Consider the following 21,242-nt stretch of genomic DNA (forward strand, 5'->3'; position numbering starts at 1 on the left):
AACTTGAAGCGTTTCACCCTCTCCACTGCGGCCCTGTCAATGTGGATGGGGGCATGCTCCCTCTGCTGTCTCCTGAAGTCCACGATTATCTCCTTCATTTTGCACCATTTCGCCAGGGCCCTCATTTCCTCCCTGTAGGCTGTCTCATCATTGTTGGAAATCAGGCTCAACTCTTTTGTGTCGTCCGCATACTTGATGGTTGACTTGGAGACATGCGCGACCACGCAGTCATGGGTGAACAGGAAGTACAGGAGGGGCTGAACACGCACCCTTGTGGCGCCCCCGTGTTGAGGATCAGCGTAGCGGAGGTGTTGTTGCCTATTTTCACCACCTGGGGTCGGCCCGTCAGGAAGTCCAGGACCCAGTTGCACAGGGAGGGTTTCAGACCCAGGGCCCCAAACTTAGTGATTAGCTTGGAGGGCACTATGGTGTTGAAGGTAGTGGGTCTAGGGTGTCAGGTAAGGTGGAGTTACTATCGTCCTAGGGCTAGGGCTGCTTTTAGTCTTCAGAGCTGGTTGTCATTCAGCCTCGTGCTGCTGCTCAGCTTGTGTCGCCACAGACAGGAAGCGGCATCAGAGCAGCTCCTGCTTTCCTGCAGGGAGACTTCCAGAGACCAAGGTGTCGAATTGAAGGACAGTCAGGCACCCTCGAACAGGGACAGATGTTTTATTCATTTTGTGTGTGTGTTTGTATGTAAGTGTGTGAGCCAACCATTGGGAATGTTCTCTAACTAACTGTATTTTGCAAACTCTTTTGTCCAATTTTCCCTGTTCCTTAGTGACTTGCCTCAAGACCGACTGCCCTCTCTATAATGTATTTTCATGATTCTCTTTATTCCTACCCTTATCATGTCCTTGTGATGGTTGACTCTGCCATTGCAGTGATGCAAGATACACTCTTCTCAATTCAACTCAATGTTTATTGGCTAGATGTGGCCTATATGACATCTTTGTTGCATTTCAATTTTTATTGGTAGATCAAAACATGAACTAGACTAAGCCCTCTTTCTCCTCCTCTGTTTGCAGGAAGAAACATGTGTCGGCCATCTTGAACATCCGGGGGATGACTCGGCAGACGGAGCGCCAGGAGATCCTGAATATCGTGAAGGACATTGAGAACAGTGACACACTGACACGGCTGTCCCGCGACCGTGCCCTCTTCTCCGAGGTGCCCGTCACATCCGAGGTGCACTGCCTGAACTTGGGCCTGAGCCGCATCGCCCTCACTGCCTCCTCCTGCTTCTCCAGCCTGAGACCACGCCGTACCAAGAGGGCCCCGGTCAGAGAGGCGTACGACGACATGCTCTAACGGCCCCAACCGCTCTGGAAACGTTCTGATGACTCAAGCAGACAGACAGCTGTTTAACAGCAAGTCACAATGGAGCCCGTTGTCAAGTTCTGCACATGGTGCCGATACCAGGGGCAGACAGCACAACACATTGAGGAAGTGGAACAACACATGGAAAGAATAGCCATGTTGTGACCTTTCACCTTTCACAGCCACCTAGATAAAGAAAGTGTGACGGCTGTTTCCCTTGTGAGCGATATGCCTAGTCCTTGCTCATCTAGAGAAAGACTGGGGAAGAGCTTTCATAAGTGCAAATTTAAAAAGACCAATTTAAGAGAACTTTGTGGACTTGAATCTCTGTGGTTTGTGGGTATTGACTCCTTTTGACAAAGGGCAGTGGAAAGAGACACAAGCAAAATATTGGGGAAGATTCTTAATGCTGCACATACTGTATGTGACTATGAGGGTTACATAAGAACGATGGTTTAAATCAGTACTACTGATAAAGAGCACTGTTTGGAAAAAATAAATCAAAATGTCACATATAATCCCATAACGTGCTGACATTGATATGGGTAAAGTTGGAGTCACGATAAAGGCTCGATCTAAGGTACTACATCATTTTTATTATCTATCATCTCTGTGCTGATTTTCATTGTATTTAAAATAAAAGATTCATAGTTTATTTTCATTTTGTGATATACAGTATATGGGCTAATGTATGTTGAGCAACTCAAGAGATGATTGAAGCCTGTGTGAATGGATGACATCATAACAAGCCTATTTATGTACCAACCAATGAACGTATTTATTGTCGTGTGGTTTGATTGTCTTGTAATCAATGTCAAACTGTAAATCCCAGTCAAACGAATGTATAGTCATTTCAAGCATGTGTTTTCTCCAGGTTGTGTCAAATGCTGAGACCCTGACTAAAATAATCTGACAGCCATCATTGAAGATTAAGATAAAGATTATTTTCAGATGTGTACTTTTACCTCTGTAAATTAAACAGTTAATAATTACTGTTATTCATGATTGTTGATCATTTAAATATTGTAATCCTCAGATAATTAGATTGATACTTAGATTGTTAGTCATGATTGATACACCTTTTTATTTTATTTTAATTAGCCGTATTATTATTATTATTTTTTACCAACAAGCAGACATTGTAGACTGAGACTACTCCACCTGTTCTGTGGTCACACACTGATTTAAAACGTTTCATCGGTTCACCCTGCCTGTGATGTTCCATAATTGAACAGCTGGATGCAGTAATCGATCTACCTTGAAATTGTACATAAATCATAAAATTAAATGAGAATAAACGACAACAGAGATCAAATATTTTGGCTTTGTTTTAAATGACCATTAAGGATGGGATATTGATGGGACCTCGCTCCCAAATCCTCTCAGTGTTTGGAAGGGACTGCTGTTCACTTTCCTTTATGTCGTTGACGAGAGAGGGTTAAACCAATCATGTAACGTTTTCATTGACAGAGCTGAGCTGACAACTCCTGGGTAACCAACCTGAATGGAAAACAAGGTTCACAGACAGATCTTACCATGCGCTGTCTGGATGGAGTCATCTGCCGTAGCTGTTTTCTGGCACCTAACTACAGTGTTAGAAAGCTACAGCACAACTGTTGTGTGTAGGTCTGCATCTATTTGTGTTTTACAATGCTATTTCTTTCTGTTTTGTTTTCCACCCATCCACCCAAAGAGTCCCCAGGGGTGTTACAGAGACGAGACTCAAGCTTGGTTTCCGAAAGAAAACAGCAGGGGGGGGGGGGTCATATGGGTATGTGGTGTATTTGGGCAACGTGGAAAAAGTGCATGGTCGGTTCAGGAGTATAGGACTTCTAATAATGCTTACAGAGAAGCTATTTTTCAGTAAACAGAGCTTTCCTGTTGTCCAACTAGGTGGCAAAATAAAATGTTTAGTTGAGGCAAATGTACACCACTCAGTGGGAGAAAACTTCCTGTAGTCGTTTTTTCCCAAGAAGCTTTTCTGTTACACTTTCATGTAAGGTAACAACAGTAATTTACCTTAACAACAACAAAATCAACAGCAACCATTTGAGCCTGCAGTGTCTTTAGTACACAGTGGTGGCCCTCCAGGCCCTGGCTCTCTTCTACTCCACCAGGGTGTTCAATCTTCTCTCAGAGCATTTTGTATTATTCTTTACATAAATCCGAGACACTCCATTTAGTACGATATGCTATGTTTCACATGGGGTGTAGTAATTTGTGGATTTCCATCATCCATTTCGTATGATATGTTACGATTTTGCTAAAGTAAAAAAAATTACGAATATGCAAAACCTACAATTTGTTACGAATAGTTAGGGTTAGGGGAAGGGTTAGCTAACATGTTAAGTAGGTGTAAAGTAGCTAAAAAGTATTAAACAGTTGAAAAGTTGGTCAAATTTGAACATGCACCCTTTGGGTTGCTAGACGTTTGCGTTATACATCCACCCCGACCAACCATCCTCCTTTCAATTTTTACCTTAAGTAGCCATCTGCTTTATTTAACCATACCAAAAATAACATACAGTATCAAAACTAATATACTAATTTGAGTGCCTCGAATATACATTTACTATGTTACGTCTAGTATGAAACTAGGCTGGGATGTTCAGTACAGTGACAGTAGAGACAGCGCCTCTTCGGATTGAACCAAAACAACAAGCTTCTCTACCAGGAGAGTGCGGTGCAGGACAGGGCAAGAAGGTGATTGCCAGTCAAGGGAATTTCAGTGACACTTGTCATGAACAAGTGAATGTACTAGCTTTTGCCCCGTCAAAGTCATCAAACTTAATTCATAATTTGTATTTGTATGCAACAGCAAGAAGAGAAGGAAGTATATCTCTGAACACATTTTAGCAGAGATAGATGCAACATATTTCGTCAGCAAACTGATTGTCAAGCCTTTCCATCATTACCAGTGTTAAATCTAGTCAGCTATAGTAGCATTATTTATGACTCAAAATGGGTTATTATTACCAATTATGTATTCAAAGACATGTATACTGTTCAAAGCTGCGCATCCACGATCTAAGGAAAATATCCAGACGTTTCATTAAGCCACGTCATTTCCGGGATGAGAGGGGGGGCAATGACAGCTGGATCAACAACAAGACATTTACACAGAGTAGGTCAATAAAGGTGAGTTTGGAAATGCGAAAATATTACATGTATGTCTATTGCTTTTGGATTATATCTAGCTAATGCAATCGTATTATGACAATAGTATTTGTGCCATGTTGATGCATTGTCTTTATATTGGGTCATTCAATGATGCTGAGTGTGGAGTCTGGACCAGTGTGACCATTCGAAGAGGAGAAGATGCAATGTAACGTTTTGGTTAGCTGATCTAGTTTGCTAATCGTACTAGTGTAATCGTAATAAATTGTCAGATTGCAAACCACTGATCCTGCAGATAACTAGCAGGTGAAAGCTACAGTCAAATTGTACAGAATGATTATGTGTAACGTTTATGAAATAACGGTGTAATCATCCTCGACGTTTATCCTAGCTATAAAATACGTTTCACGCTTGACATCTTTATTTTCTAACGTACCGTTGTCCGTTCACGGTTCTTGTTTCGTGTTCTTTTTCGTGCTCGTGTCCATCTGCACGTAATTGTCCCTGGTATGATTGGCATATTATTAGCTAGCTCTCTGCAGTACTCATTATGTACATTTGCTGTACTGTAGTACTAGCTAGTATATAAAATACTTAATTTGAGCAAAACATTTGCTAGATAGCTATTCTCACAGAATGAGTGACAGGTATTTGGCATGGATTGCACAAACATAATGTTTGGCTTGACAATGACAGAAATGTAATTGGCAATAGCACAAACAGATCTGAGACCAGACTAACTATTCTCACAACCTATTTTATGACCATAGCTTTTTAACAGAGGTTCAGATATGTAATTTGGTCCTTCTATTCCCTCTATTCTGAAGCTAACAGCACCATATTATGGACAGTTTATGTGCCACTTGATATTCATCAGAGCCAAGCTATTCATAAAACATGATCAAATGTCAGTGACATCACCTAGGCCAGGTTTCCCAACTGGCGGCCCGCTTGTCATTTTATTTGGCCCCTTAATTTTTCTATGCAAAATGTCCAACAAATGTTTTCAATGTTGGACATAAAAGACTGAAAGTACCAGCAAATCAGCCCAGAGTGATTTTAATTTTGTAAATATGTTCCAAAGTATTGCCACGCATAATAGAGAGATACAGCATGTGATTGTATGCAAGGTTTGAAACGATTATGCTTTAGTTGTGACGCACTTAGGCGTAGTGGTGCAGGAGGCAGAAGGTACAGAACAATGCTTTAATCTCCGGCACAGAGAAAATAGTACACGCCAATACAGGGCGCACATAAACGACCGGCCCAAAACCAGGACCTAACCAGTCCGGAGAAAAACAAAACTGAAACGCACTACCACACACAAACACAGAGGGAAAAATAAGCCGGCACAAAGAGCAGGCGGGCCTTACCGGCTTAAATTGCCCAACTAAAAGCCTAAACAAGAAACAGGTGTAACCAGGTGTAAGACAGGTGTAAGACAAAACCAACAGAAAAGGGATGTAAACTGGCTAACATAGTGCTTCAGCACAAAGTAGTACCTGATAATAACATACAGTATGCCTACAACTGAGTAACAAGCATTCTAACTGGCAGCTAGTAGACCGGTGACGACGACCGCCGAGCGCCGCCCGAACAGGATAAGGAGCCACCTTCGGTGGGGGTCATGACAGTACCCCCCCCTCTGACAGAAACCTACCCACCTCCTGGTTCACTCTCTCCACCTGCCCATTACTCTCGGGGGGATAACAGGAGGTCAAGCTGACCGAGACCCCCAGACGCTCCATAAACGCCCTCTACACTCGGGATGTGAACTGGGGACCCCGATCAGAGACGATGTCCTCCAGCACCTCGTAGTGCCGGAAGACGTGGGTAAATAGGGCCTCCGCAGTCTGTAGGGCCGTAGGGAGACCGGGCAACGGGAGGAGACTGCAGGACTTAGAAAACCGATCCACAACAACCAGGATCATAGTGTTCCCCTGAGACGGGGGAAGATCGGTAAGGAAGTCCACTGACAGGTGAGACCATGGCCGTTGTGGAATGGGGAGGGGCTGTAACTTCCCTCTAGGCATGTGCCTAGGAGCCTTACTCTGAGCGCACACCGAACAGGAAGAGACATTGAACCTCACGTCCCTAACTAAGGTGGGCCACCAGTACTTCCCCCTAAGACCCCGCGCTGTCCTCGCCACAACAGGATGACCCGAAGAGGGTAGTGTGTGAGCCCACCGAATCAATTGATCACGAACACCCAGCGGCACGTACTTACGACCTGTAGGACACTGTGGAGGCGCAGGTTCCAACCGTAATGCCGGCTCAATGTCCGTGTCCACCTCCCATACCACCAGTGCCACCAGTTTAGAAGCTGGAAGGATGGGAGTTGGATCGATGGGCCGATCCTCCGTGCCATAGAGACGGGACAGCGCGTCGGCCTTCGTGTTCAGGGAACCTGGTCTGTACGAGATCGTAAACCTAAATCTGGTGAAAAACATAGCCCACCTTGCCTGACGCGGATTCAGTCTCCTCGCTGACCGATATTCTCCAGATTACGGTGGTCAGTCCAGATGAGGAAAGGGTGCTTAGCCCCCTCAAGCCAGTGTCTCCACACCTTCAGGGCCTTTACCACAGCTAACAACTCCGGGTCCCCCACATCATAGTTTCACTCCGCCGGACCGAGCTTCTTCGAAAAGAAAGCGCAGAGGCGGAGCTTCGGTGGTGTACCCAAGCGCTGTGATAGCACGGCTCCAACCCCAGCCTCGGACGCGTCCACCTCCAGTATGAACGCTTAAGTGTGGTCCGGGTGTGCCAACACGGGAGCATCAGTGAACAGCGCCTTCAACCGACTGAAGGCTCTGTCCGCCTCTGCCGACCACCGTAAACGCGCCGGCCCCCACTTCAGCAGTAAGGTAATTGGAGCCGCCACCTGGCCAAAACCCCGGATAAACCTCCTGTAGTAATTGGCAAACCCTAAAAACCGCTGCACCTCCTTTACTGTGGTTGGAGTCGGCCAATTACGCACGGCCTTAACGCGGTCACACTCCATCACCACCCCCGAGGTGGAAATGCGATAACCCAGGAAGGAGACGGCTCGTTTGGAGAACACACACTTCTCAGCCTTAACGTATAGGTCATGCTCCAGCAGTCGACCAAGCACCTTGCTCACCAGAGACACACGTGCGGCGCGTGTGGTGGAATTGATCAGGATATCATCGATATATACCACCACACCCTGCCCGTGCAGGTCCCTGAGAATCTCGTCTACAATGGATTGAAAGATGGCTGGAGCATTCTTTAACCCATACGTCATGACAAGGTACTCATAATGGCCAGATGTGGTACTAAACGCGGTTTTCCACTCACCTCCCTCCCGAATGCACACCAGATTATACGCGCTTCTGAGGTCCAGTTTCGTGAAAAAACGTGCTCTTTGAAATGATTCCACCGCTGTAGCGATAAGAGGTAGCGGATAACTAAACCCCACTGGGATGGAATTGAGACCTCGATAATCAATGCACGGATGCAAACCTCCCTCCTTTTTTCACAAAAAAGAAACTCGAGGAGACGGGGGACGTGGAGGGCCGAATGTTCCCCTGTCCCAGAGATTCCGTGACATAGGTCTCCATAGCCAACGTCTCCTCCTGTGACAATGGGTACACGTGACTCCTGGGAAGCACAGCGTTTACCTGGAGGTTTATCACGCAATCCCCCTGTCGATGAGGTGGTAATTTGGAAGAAGGCGATAGCCACAGAAGGCAATAGCCAAATCAGCATACTCAGAGGGAATGCGCACAGTGGAAACCTGGTCTGGACTCTCCACCGACGTGGCACCGATGGAAACTCCCATACACCTACCTGAACACTCCTCTGACCACCCCTGGAGAGCCCCCTGTTTCCACGAAATCCTGGGATTGTGACTGGCCAGCCAGGGAACCCCCAGCACCACAGGAAACGCAGGTGAATCGATAAGGAACAGACTAATCCACTCCCTATGATCCCCCTGCGTTACCATGTCCAGTGGAACCGTGGCCTCCCTGGCCAGCCCTGACCCTAACGGTCGGCTATCTAAGGAGTGCACGGGGAAGGGTGGATCTATCGGCACCAGCGGAATCCCCAGCTTACGGGCGAGTCCGCGATCCATAAAGTTCCCAGCTGCGCCTGAATCGACTAGCGCCTTATGCTGGAGAGAGGGAGAAAATTAAAGAAAAATAATAATACAAACATGTGACCAACAGGGGGCTCTGGGTGAGTTTGATGCTGACTCACCTGGGGTGACCGAGAAGTGTTCTGCTTTCCCTCTCGACTCCCAGACAGGCTCCTCCAGCACCGGTCGGAAGTGTGTCCTTTCCGACCACAGCTGGTGCAGGAGGAGCCTCCTCCTCCGGTACCCCTCGATGCGCCCCCCCCCCCCCTAACTCAACGTATGGGAGCGGGAGGGCCAGGAGGTGGAACTGACAGGACCCTTTTTGAACGCCCGCGGGCAGCTAGCAGATTGTCCAGCCGGATTGACATGTTTATGAGTTCGTCGAAGGAGAGAGTGGCGTCCCGACAAGCTAGCTCCCTGCGGACGTCCTCCCGGAGACTGCACCGGTAGTGGTCCATCAGGGCCCTGTCATTCCACCCGGCCCCAGCGGCCAAGGTCCGGAACTCCAACGCGAGGTCCTGCGCTCTCCTCGTCTCCTGCCTAAGGTGGAATAGCCGCTCACCCGCCGCTCGGCCCTCTGGAGGGTGGTTGAACACGGCCCGGAAACGGCAGGTGAACTCTGGATAGTGATCCCTCGCCGAGTCTGGACCATTCCAAACAGCGTTGGCCCACTCCAGGGCTCTGCCCGTCAGGCAGGAGACGAGGACATTCACACTCTCCTCGCCCGAGGGAGTCTGCCTCATGGTAGCCAGGTACAACTCGAGCTGGAGTAAAAACCCCTGGCACCCAGCTGCCGCTCCATCGTACTCCCTCGGGGCGCAAGACGTAGTGCGCTGGAGCCGGGCGCCGCCGGAGGAGTGGGTTGACTCATCGGAGGAGCTGGAGCAGAGGTGGGGAGACCACTCCTCTCCCATCGGTCCATTCGCTCCATCATCTGCTCCATCGCCGACCCAATTTGATGGAGGATGGACGTATGATGGAGGACGCGCTCCTCCATCGATGGAAGGGGGGTGGCCGCTGCTCCTGCTGACTCCATTCGATGGTGCGGGCTTCTGTGACGCACTTAGGCGTAGTGGGTGCGGAGTCAGGTGCAGAAGGTACAGAACAATACTTTAATCTCCGGCACAGAGAAAATAGTACACGCCAATACAGGGCGCACATAAACGACCGGCCCAAAACCAGGACCTAACCAGTCCGGAGAAAAACAAAACTGAAACGCACTACCACACACAAACACAGAGGGAAAAATAAGCCGGCACAAAGAGCAGGCGGGCCTTACCGGCTTAAATAGCCCAACTAAAAACCTAAACAAGAAACAGGTGTAACCAATAAGACAAAACCAATAGAAAAGGGAAAAGGGATCGGTGGCAGCTAGTAGACCGGTGACAACCACCCCCGCGCGAACAGGAAGAGGAGTCACCTTCGGTGGGAGTCGTGACATTAGTCAAATATTATATCTGTTTGGGATTGTTTCTGTCAATTTGCAGTCTACAAATTATTTGTAATGATGTTCCGGTCCCCTGACCATCTGCCCAATAACAAATCGGCCCGCGGCAGAGTCTAGTTGATGATCCCTGAACTAGGCTATAGCCTACTCAAACTAATATAGTTATTAAGCCTAGGCCAGTTTACCATCTGAATTCCTTTTCATGCAGATATTTATTTGACCTGCTCCTCAAAGTGATGCTTTAACAAGTCAACAATGCATATATATTTATGTAGATTTCTTTAATGTCATTTGAATATCATGCCTAACTGCATATGGTGTCACGCCCTGACCTTAGTATTCTTTGTTTTTTTTATTGTTTTGGTTCGGTCAGGTTGTGACATGGGTGATGTATGTGTTTTTGTACTGTCTAGGGGTTTTGTAGGTTTATGGGGTCATTTACTATCTAGGTGTTTATGTATGTCTATGGTTGCCTAGATTGGTTCTCAATTAGAGTCAGCTGTTTTTCGTTGTCTCTAATTGGGAACCATATTTAGGCAGCCATCTTCTTTGGGTATTTCGTGGGTTATTGTCTATGTGATGTTGCATGTTTGCACTCAGTTTTGATAGTGGTCACGGTCGTCTTGTTATTTTGTTTGTTTAGTGTACTTTGTGTTTTTTCGTCTTTCATTAAAAAATATGTATTCACATCACGCTGTGCTTTGGTCTCCTCACTACGACGATCGTGACATATGATTTGTTTTGATTCCAGTGTCTACTCTCACGTGGTGCCTGCGTGTCCCTCCTGTTCACCTAGCAGCCCCTCACTGGAGAGAAGTCTGAAGGAGGAGGGCTCAGCCTCTCTTCCCCTGCCCAGCCAGCCACTATGGAGTAAGCATTGAGACTGATAGAGATATCATCTTTATAAATGTCCCATTATGGCGTCTGTGTGCGCACAGGCAGCGGCATCACAGAGATCAAGGAGCCAGATGTTTCATCAGCTGTATCAATCAAATATGGGTGAGGACAGGAAGCCCAGTGGTCGGCAGTGGGAGAGCATGGACCGAGATGGGAACCGGACCGACATTCTGCTGATGTTCTCATTGAAGAAAAGCCCAATCTCAATACAGTTTAAAGTTCACCTAAACTAGAATCTGTTGTGAACAGAGTGCACTAAGCTTTGTAGACTTGACCCTTTGATTAAAAAAATAAATAAATGGCATTGTTTACAAGGAGTGCAATGGCAAATTGAGTTATTGCACACTGTTCAAAGGAGGTGTTCCCTAATGGAAATATGCAAATACATGATTGAATGCGTCAATAGGATCTCTCTAGCTTGTGCTTGGCTCTGCCCACCTCCTTGCTTGTTCTGCCCACTATGCTTAATTTGCTCCCATTGGAAATTTGATTTTGGGTTAGTTATAAATATCTTTGGTTCCACTGAGGCATCTCTATTTTGAAGTAGTCCATTTTGGCAAAAAAAAACTGAAAAGGTGCATACTGCCACCTAGAGTGTGTTTTGAATGAACAGGTGTAAGTCCAAGGTTTAGCAATTTACTGCCGCCTACAGTTATGGAATGTTTGCTCACAAGTATAATCCCGATGACCTGGATACAATCATGTGATCCTTCCTTAACCCATATGAAGTCCCACCCAGTTGACTACTTTAAAATGGTGTAAGCACTCAATGGCACTGTCCATGCCAAAACAGGTTTATCCATCTAGAGTCAAACTATGGGAGTAAGAGAGATTTGTACTTCCTTTTATACTAATTTTACTTGCAAGTCCGTCCCACCAGCACATGACTTGTCCTTAATTCCAAAAACTGTGTTCCTCTGACAGGCCTTCTCTGCAGAAACCCACAATGAGCTGTGATAGTGGACTGGTGGAGAGGAACATTGCTGGAGGTAAGACACTTAGCCTACAGAGCACACTTGTTCCTGTATAGTCATTGTACTTTATACTACCCATTGTTTTCCTCACACTCATGTATGTTAAGGACATAATTTAAAATCATATTAGTCAATAGCCTAATAATAACAACGTGCCAGTTTTGTACAATGATAAGTATATTATGGATACTGTAATCTATCATTTCCTTTTATGGTTGTTGTAATATAACAGATATATAGGAAAATTCCACTGTTTAAGAACACATCATCATAGGGAATATTTCTATAGCATTTCATTTCCGTTCTCTTGTACTTATCAACATGACACTGTGGAACATAAACCATTTTACACTCAGTGACGACCATAAACACTTAGAAACGATGAGTATACAACAGGAGTTGAAATAAATAAGCAAAAGTGGAAAAGTGTTTACTGTGACCTACACCTGCCGGTGAAGTACTTTAATTTGATACTATAACTTTCATTTCAGTAAAACCTCAACATTATTTATGTAGCCAGCATTTTTTTTATGTTTTGTAGTCAAACACTACTAACATTTGCCTGCTCATAGTTGTTTAAAATCACATGATGCACACCAGATGATGTCATCAGTGTTTCCGGATAATGTCAAACTTTGCCTGCTCAGTTGGTTAAACATGAAATATTATGGCCAAAGAGCAGAAGTCTATCCACTTTTTCAATTAATACATTTTTGGTCTCGAGTACATAAAAAGAGAATCACCGGGAGAGGCCTACCCTTTCTTCAGGCGTTCAGAGGGCTTTAAAGTTTAAATGGCAAGTCTCACTGCGTTTTACTGATAAGGACTTTAGGACAGACGACTCCCTCCGTCACTCCCTTCTTTAGTATTATCACTGAGGCTCCTTTTCCCTCTTAAAGGGAAATACATATTGAAATACCAATAATTATGCTCTGTCTGTTTTGTGTCCAAGGCATTTATATCAAGCAGCATCAACTGACTGACCATGTAAAATAGTAACTGTTTTAAAAAAGAAATACAAATCGAACCTTTATTTAACTAGGCAAGTCGAATAAGAACAAATTCTTATTTACAATGACGGCCTACAGGGATACAGTGGGTTAACTGCCTTGTTCAGGGCCAGAATGACAGATTTTTACCTTGTCAACTCAGGGATTCTATCCAGCAACCTTTCGGTTACTGGCCCAACACTCTAACCACTAGGCTACCTGCCACCCCATAATCTAGTTGATCTAATCTGTTAACATGCCTGATTGAAATACTGTAGCTGAAAATGGAATGTGTCGTATGTGACTAGCATACTTTTCAGTGAAGACTGGTATGTATTGTAAAGTGCATTCGGAAAGTATAGAAACCGTTATTCTTCAATGTATTATATCTTTTTTTTCCCGTCATCAATCTACACACAATACCCCATAATGACAAAGCGAAAACAGGTTTTTAGAAATGTTTGCAAATGTTTAAATGTAAAAAAACAGAAATACCTTATATTACATAAGTATTCAGACCCTTTGCTACGGGACTTGAAATTGAGCTCAGGTGCATCCTGTTTCCATTGATCATCCTTGAGATGTTTCTACAACTTGATTGGAGTCCACCTGTGGTAAATTCAATTGATTGAACATGATTTGGAAAGGCACACACCTGTCTATATAAGGTCCCACAGTTTACAGTGCATGTCAGAACAAAAACCAAGCCATGAGGTCGAAGGAATTGCCCGTAGTGCTCCGATACAGGATTGTGTCGAGTGGCCAGACGGAAGCCACTCCTCAGTAAAAGGCACATGACAGCCCACTTGGAGTTTGGCACCTAACTCTCAGACCATGAGAAACAAGATTCTCGGGCCTGATGAAACCAAGATTGAACTATTTGGCCTGAATGCCAAGTGTCACATTTGGAGGAAACCTTGCACCATTCCTACGGTGAAGCATGGTGGTGGCATCATCATGCTGTGGGGATGTTTTTCAGTGGCAGGGACTGGGAGACTAGTCAGGATCGAGGGAAAGATGAACAGAGAAAAGTACAGAGAGATCCTTAATGAAAACCTGCTCCAGAGCACTCAGGACCTCAGACTGGGGTGAAGGTTCACCTTCCAACAGGACAACGACCCTAAGCACAAAGCCAAGACAGTGCATGGGTGGCTTCTGAACAAGTCTTTGAATGTCCTTGAGTGGCCCCGCCAGAGCCCGGACTTGAACCAGATCGAAAATCTCTGGAGAGACCTGAAAATAGCTGTGCAGCGATGCTTCCCATCCAACCTGACAGAGCTTGAGAGGATCTGCAGAGACGAATGGGAGAAACTCCCCAAATACAGGTGTGCCAAGCTTGTAGTATGATACCCAAGAAGACTCGAGGCTGTAATCACTGCCAAAGGTGCTTCAACAAAGTACTCAGTAAAGGGTCTAACTACTTATGTAAATGTGATATTTCAGTTTTGAATTTTTAATATAATACAATGTCTAAACCTGTTTTTGCTTTGTCATTATGGCATATTGTGTGTATATTGATGAAAAACAACAATTCAATTCATTTTAGAATAAGGCTATAACGTAACAAAATGTGGAAAAAGTCAAGGGGTCTGAATACTTTCCGAATGCACTGTATGACCATAACTGTTTAGAAGGGGAAACGGGTCAGGCTAATGTCAGTGATGGCCGAGCCCCTCCGAGGGATTGGATGTGGGCGTGAAGGTGAATGACTTCCACTATTGTCTCAGCCAGCTGACCCTGCCAAGCTAACCTCTATGAGTGTTTGGCTCTTTTACCACTTCGGCGACCCAGCCGACCCAGAGGGGATGTGGGACAGTGGGGCCGTGGATCCACCCGAGGAGGAGGGCCGCACCTTCATGCAGGTTCTCAGCGAGAAGTACAGCCCGGAGAACTTCCCGTACCGCCGAGGGCCCGGCATGGGCGTGGTGGTAGTGCCAACTCTCCCACAAGGCTCACCCATGAAAGGTGAGGTCTTCGATATGATCCATCCACAGTTTTACCCATTTGAACCCTGTTTTAAAAACGCCATTAGCATCCCTGAGTAGGTTCCTTCCTCTTCAGCAGCTCAGTTAGGATGATGATGAGGATTTTGATGATTGAGCAGTGGTATAGATAGGCCTGGTTTCCTCAAGTTATTCTGCTCTCTCTCTCCAGATCGTTTGAACCTTCCCAGTGTGCTCGTCCTGGCTGGCTGTGGAATCAGCCATGCGGGAGAGCAGAGAGAGATCGCAGCCTTCTGTGCCCACGTGATGGAGCTCGACTTGTCCCACAACAAGCTCCAGGACTGGCATGAGGTGGGTAGGCTCAACTAGGGTACTCTGCCAAGATGGGAAACAAGAATTGGGTACATTTCATAGTAACTTTGTACAAGAATTCCTCTACCAGTATGCAATCTCACCCATATCCTTGTAGCTATTTACATGTATGCATTAATCATTATATTGAGGATGTCACACTAAGTTTGAAGCCACTCCTTTCAGATCAGTAAGATTGTGTCAAACATCCCCAACCTGGACTTCCTCAACCTGAGCTCCAACCCGCTAAGTGAGGTTGTCTTGGAGCCTAGCGGTGCTAAGGCCTTTGCCCGAGTCCGACGCCTGGTCCTCAACAACACTCAAGTATCCTGGAACACGGTGCTCGTACTAACACGGGAGATGCCTGAGTAAGATAAACCTTGATGCTACACTGCTATTGAACACCTTTAAAAAAAAATCTAAGTCAACTTCTGATTGTTCACTTCTCAAGAGAGAGAAATGTGTTTTCCCAAGCCAGTGAGAGGGATTTTGTGTCCTTCTCGAGTATTGTGGATTGGAGAGAGTAATGAGTGGTCATCTGTTATGAGGTCCAGGTTTCAGGCAGCTAGTACATTACAGTAGAAGCATTAAGAAAAGTTAATGGTCTCTATACTGAGCCTTGTGTTGCTCCCTGCCCTGCCCGCCAGGCTGGAAGAGCTGTTCCTGTGCCTTAATGAGTACACCACCGTGTCAGCCTCTACTGTGCCCTGCCCCACACTGCGCCTACTGCACATCACTGACAACAACCTGCAGGACTGGGCCGAGGTGCGCAAGATTGGCCCCATGTTCCCCGGCTTGGAAACTCTGGTCATGTCCAACTGCAACCTGAGTTCCATTCAGGACTCAGAAGAAATGCTGCGACGCCTCTTCCCCAACCTACGCAGCATCAATCTGCACAACTCAGGTATCAACCAGAGCCTTCACTGGAAACTGTCCTTGGACTCCTTTCAGTTCTTGTCAGAGCCGGGGCACAAATGTAAAGATCATTCTGTTTGACTGTTTATGGAAATGTGTTTAATAAGGTGTGGGTGTGTGGTCACCTATGCGTCTCTGTGTGTGCCAGCTCTTAACCGATGGGAGGACATAGAGAAGCTGAACCAGTTTCCTAAACTGGAAGATGTGAGGCTGCAGGGGATTCCCTTACTGCAGACCTATACCAACACGGAGCGTCGGAGCCTCATGGTATCACAGTAAGTTTCTCTGGGAGCTACTGGGTGAGTGAGGCAACCACACAGACCTCAACACACAAATAGTGGAAAGATCTAGTTTTTATCTGAGTACGGTTACATGCACACAATAATGTGAGAATTGTGGAATGTCAGATGAATATAATAATTTGAATAATAATGTTTACATGCTTTGCTGGAGATAACAATTTCCCTAACAACCCTGTTTCCATGGACACATCTGAAATCAGGCTGCCTGATGGGACTCTGATAAGTGCAGAACACCGGCAATCGAAATAAACATTCTACCACAGCAACCATGTTGTTTTTGGGAAGCAATTCTCATCCGAAGGTCGGACATGTACATTTTGTATGTGAAAACTACTTCTAAGACAGATACGTTAATTTGTTCCGAACTCACCTCACTCGCTCTGATGCGGGAGACTCACTCTGCTGGTGCTGGCATGTGTGCAGATCAAAGACACCGCTGGGAACGCCACTTAAGTTGTTTATATGTCCTAATAATTAGAAAGATTATTCAGAAAAACAGGTGTATTTATCGGTGTATGCTTACTTCAATTTTGTCCTTGAGCCAATTATGCTAAACAGAGTAAGGTGTTTACATGACTATTGCCTACTGCCATAATCAGTTTAATATCAAATTATTCCTCTGCATGTAAACGTACTCACTGTGACATTGCGTTAACACACACACACACACACACACAATACTGCAACAGTGCCATATATCTCTAGATAGTGAAAAGCTCACCCTTTATCCTCGCAGCCTGCCCTCTGTATCTTCGCTCAATGGCAGTGTGGTGACAGATGGGGAGAGAGAGGACTCCGAGAGGTTCTTCATCCGTTACCATGTCGACTACCCAGAGGAGGAGCTACCTTACAGGTATACCACACTATGCTACTCCTTTAACTGATCCAATGAGACTGCATATATCCATTCAATAGAATTTGGCACGTACTTTACTGGCTTAATTGTAGTATCAGTTGCCTATTAAAATGTGCACATTCAAAATAAAATCTTCATGTTCGTTAAAAATAATGACTGTAACCTCACCTAACCGTAATGTTAAATAACTTAGTCTAGATGACTGTGGTATATTTAGTATGATTGTGTGTTGCTAAACCCGTCTATACCTGCCGTTCTAGGTACCACTGTCTGGTGACCAAATACGGGAAGCTGGAACCCTTGGCTGAGATCGACCTTCGACCCCGCTGCCACGCCAAGGTGGAGGTGCACTGCGAGGACAAGGTGGCGGAGGTGAGTATCCGCCTGGACCAGACTGTGGCCGAGCTGAAGAAACAGCTGAGGACAGTCGTGCAGCTGTCGGCCAATCAGATGCGTCTTTACTACATCGACAAGGAGTGTGTCTTTGGACCGGAGGAGATGAAGTACCACACCAGAGCCCTCCACTCCTACAGTATCCAGGACGGAGACGAACTCCTGGTGGTGCCTAAAGCTGGCCGGGGGACTACCACCACTGCCAAACCACTATCAAACCTTAACTCCAAAACCTTAACTCCCCCGCCATAGAAATATAATTACTAGAACGGTCCACCTATCATGGCACATTGATTTGAAGGGGGCGCAGTTCTAGTAATTATATTTCTATGCTCATACCCTTCCCCATCCTAATCTTGTCTGAAGAGTTCCCTGCACCCCTCCTTTCGCCCGTCCTATGTTCTACATTCAGTGTGGGACACACTATCAGGAATAACAGCGACTCTGACTCTGATTCTGACTGGCTTTGTTGTGTTTCACCTCACTGCACCACACATGCACACACACACCAACTAATCACAACAAATTTGTCTTGTATGCTGCCCTCTAAAGGTGTGCATATTCTGTGTGACTGAGTCCCCTCTTCGTATTGGTGTAGCACCTCTGCCCTTGACTCCTAAAAAGTATTATCTTCAGGGGAGGAGCACAGGAGATATTGCAGAGTACAACTAGTGTATCTTTTATCTTTAAAACAATCAATCTCCCCTTTGCATACCCTGTGGTATGCAGAGGATGTTGATTAAAGGATATGGTATACTGCTGTGCCACAGACTCTGTTTTGAGTGTACTAGGGTGACTGTACTGTAGCTAATGGAAGTATTCATTGCGCTGTGTCATTCCACTTCCTCACAAGACCGAGCCATCATTTTTGATGGGTTATTCTAAGTTAGGTTTAGTTATTCTAAGTAGTGTTCAGTGAGATGAGTATTTTTGGAAGATACGTCTTATTCAAACTCAAATCACCTTGAGTTTTCAAATTGTCTTTCTTTGGCCAGTTGTACCGTAGTGTTTTTAGGCTATTGATGCCTCTGGCTGAAAAAATTGATGTACCATATAGTGCTGCATGACAATGTCCTTTGCGAAGTATGTTTTTATGTAGTGTGTGTTCAGTTTTTTTTGCATTCGTGTGGATCCTTCCACTGTCGGGGACCGTCAGTACACGGTAGGTCTAGGTTACGTTTGAACACCTATTGACACGTTTGCTTCTGTGCCAGAGCAACAGTATTTTAGGTCTATTGCAGACAAGAGGCTTTGTGTGTTCACCAAAGATTTGTATGAACTCTTGTGTGCTATTCATTGCATTGTTGACGCATTTTCCTTGCGTGTAGAGGCTCATGCTTGGTGTTATTTCTGTCATCGCGGGGGGCGAAGGTCACTAGGTCAATAGCTGGGACAGTAGAACTAAGGCATTGCTTGGTACTTCACAGCTGAGGGGCACCGCCACTTTAAATCCCAATTTCCACGCTGCTTGTTTCCCTGGAATGTACAGAATTTGTCAGCTTTATGTCATTGTCTGATTTGGAAGACAGTAAAGTATTGGAAGATGCACTTAGCAGAGTTAGACCTCTCAAGAGATCGACCGTTAGACCATAGCAATATATCTTATACGGCTTGTTGTATTGATTTTGCCATTGCATAGTAATACGCAGTAAGGGTCCATTAGGCCTGATCTTTTTATGTGGCCTAGACCGCTTCCCTTGGTTAGTGAACCCATGCTTTAATGGAGTCAGCATGCACTGGCAGGCACACTTAATGCACGAATGTTACGACTGAGAGGGACACTGTGTAAAGGGATAAAGATGTAATCAAATGTAAAGGAATAAAACATTCATTTGAATCTGGAGTCGTGGCTCCATGTACATTTAGATAATGCCATAGGCCTAGATGTAATGGTTTCTGAAGTATCGTTTTAGTGTAGGCAGTAGGCACCACTGCTTAGTGTGATAATTGAGAGTGGCACAGTACAGTAATTTAAAGGAAAATTGAATCAGCTATTGGCTAGTGGCACGTGACAGTCATCTGAGCCTGTAACCATTGCTTCCTGGACGTGCAGTTCTTACTGCAATGTTTTTGTTTCACTTTCATCAGCTTCAACATTGCACATTTGAAGGATTCTGAATCAAGTTATCAACTTATATCTGCTAGAGTTTGACATGTTTGAAGTGCAAAAATGTGTAATACATTTTGATGGATTTATTTTTGTGTGATGAGCTTTCCCTAGTAGTGTCAGCACACACTGAATTGGTGCACTAGTTACGTTCAGGATCGGTATGTTTTAGTGTGAAGGACCTGTCTTTGATCTATTCCATGTCACCACCTCACTCTTGTCTGGCTTTAATAGCCAATGCTTTAGAATTCATTCATGTGTTATTTGCTCCGGAGTAGTAAATATATTTATCATTGTTGTGGGTCAGTGCCTATCCTGAACTGCAAATTATTTATAAAGCCATTATGCAGGTCCACAATAATCAGGTACAGTGCATATATCTCCTGCTGTTGTGTTGTAGGTAAGAAACCTTCTGCTTATTCAACCTAACCCAGTGTATTCTCATCATTGTGTAAAATGTGGGAAGAAGAAAGGAATACTTAACGTAATGTACCACTTACTGTTTTATTGAAGGGAATGGGTTTATGTGTGGCAAAATAATCTGAACATTTCAGCCATTACAGGCTAGGTAAACTGGGCAGCTAGCTACATCGAAATTAGCGTGATGCTAAACACCTGATATATGTGTGTTCCATGAGTTCAACCAGTATAGAGACTGTTTTCTGATTGTCTGCCTCCTGGATGTAACAGTGCTGTACAAATGTGCTTACTACAGTACATGCAAATGTTTAGAAAAGGTATATCTGTGTGGCATAAATATAAGTGTGGAACATGGATCATTCAATGATGGCTTTATGAGTTTACATGATCGAATGCAACTTGAATGGTAAATGAGCAGACGGATGTAAGTCCTCTGAACTCCATATTACTTACCTGTGTAGAGAAAGATGCATACAAGAATAAACAGTAGTGTTCTTTCTACAGTGCAGCATTCAATTATTCTACTGTTGCTTTGATTGTGAGATGTTGGAAGACATAGACAAGATCAATGCAGTCATTGCTATCAGCCTCCGTTTTGTAAGGCTGGCTTATTATGAAGTTGTCTGTGGTATTGTTTCCAGTCCCAGTTATTTTATTTCCCATTGCATTGGTGGAAGTTACAAAACAACTGGCCCCATTTCAGCACAAATACGCTGCAACACTATAAATCCAAATCAATGTGGCACATATTTTTTTAGGGCATGGGACTTATAGAGGTGCTGCTACAATACTGTTAAAGATTATGCTGGCTTCTAAACCATTATTTTCATAAGAGGCAGGGCAGGTGATAAAACATTCAATGACACAGATTGTAGATTTATGATTTGTATTATGTGAATTATCTGTGTCCCCCTGCTGAATGACAAAAAAAAGACAATTGGTCGCTGCAGTGTGAGTAGCTAGAATGCAAAATAACTAAATTATTCTCATCAGCTTTGGTAGCTGTGAAACAAACTAAAGGAATTGTAACCAAGGGACACACATGCGCCTTTTAATTTAACTCATTGACTCTTGCATTAAATATTGTATGGTGTTGGGTGTGTGAATTATGTGGT

The 21,242-nt window shown here is 44.9% G+C and overlaps 2 protein-coding genes across 6 annotated transcripts in view; both read left to right on the plus strand.

Moving 5' to 3' along the window:
- Positions 1–2,632, plus strand: part of LOC139386153 (tumor necrosis factor alpha-induced protein 2-like) — a 37,123-nt gene extending 34,491 nt beyond the window's left edge. For both annotated transcript variants that reach the window (XM_071131607.1, XM_071131608.1), the window contains exon 13: positions 1,026–2,632. In XM_071131607.1, coding sequence (XP_070987708.1) covers positions 1,026–1,308 — 283 coding nt within the window. In that variant the 3' untranslated portion in view covers positions 1,309–2,632. The remainder of the gene's footprint in view (positions 1–1,025) is intronic.
- A 1,766-nt stretch (positions 2,633–4,398) lies between these two features.
- Positions 4,399–21,216, plus strand: LOC139385628 (tubulin-specific chaperone cofactor E-like protein). Of its 4 annotated transcripts, none has more exons than XM_071130854.1 (10): positions 4,399–4,455; positions 10,732–10,850; positions 11,802–11,866; positions 14,572–14,805; positions 14,995–15,134; positions 15,321–15,502; positions 15,782–16,038; positions 16,198–16,324; positions 17,088–17,204; positions 17,468–21,216. In XM_071130854.1, exons 2-10 carry the CDS (start codon positions 10,846–10,848, stop codon positions 17,850–17,852), a joined length of 1,512 nt encoding a protein of 503 aa, XP_070986955.1. In that variant the 5' UTR covers positions 4,399–4,455; positions 10,732–10,845; the 3' UTR covers positions 17,853–21,216. The 4 variants fall into 4 exon arrangements, with proteins under 4 accessions (XP_070986955.1, XP_070986952.1, XP_070986953.1 ...); XM_071130851.1 differs by having other exon boundaries at positions 14,632–14,805; XM_071130852.1 differs by lacking the exon at positions 10,732–10,850 and having other exon boundaries at positions 4,436–4,455; positions 14,632–14,805.
- The last annotated feature ends 26 nt before the right edge of the window (positions 21,217–21,242 follow it).

This window comes from Oncorhynchus clarkii, chromosome 27 (assembly GCF_045791955.1).
Source record: "Oncorhynchus clarkii lewisi isolate Uvic-CL-2024 chromosome 27, UVic_Ocla_1.0, whole genome shotgun sequence".
Lineage (NCBI taxonomy): Eukaryota > Metazoa > Chordata > Actinopteri > Salmoniformes > Salmonidae > Oncorhynchus > Oncorhynchus clarkii.

Coding starts and splice junctions, on each gene's coding strand:
- LOC139385628 (XM_071130854.1), top strand. Junction 11,867..14,571: donor GGAGAGGAACATTGCTGGAG/GTAAGACACTTA, acceptor TGTCTCAGCCAG/CTGACCCTGCCAAGCTAACC. Junction 16,325..17,087: donor CGGAGCCTCATGGTATCACA/GTAAGTTTCTCT, acceptor TTATCCTCGCAG/CCTGCCCTCTGTATCTTCGC.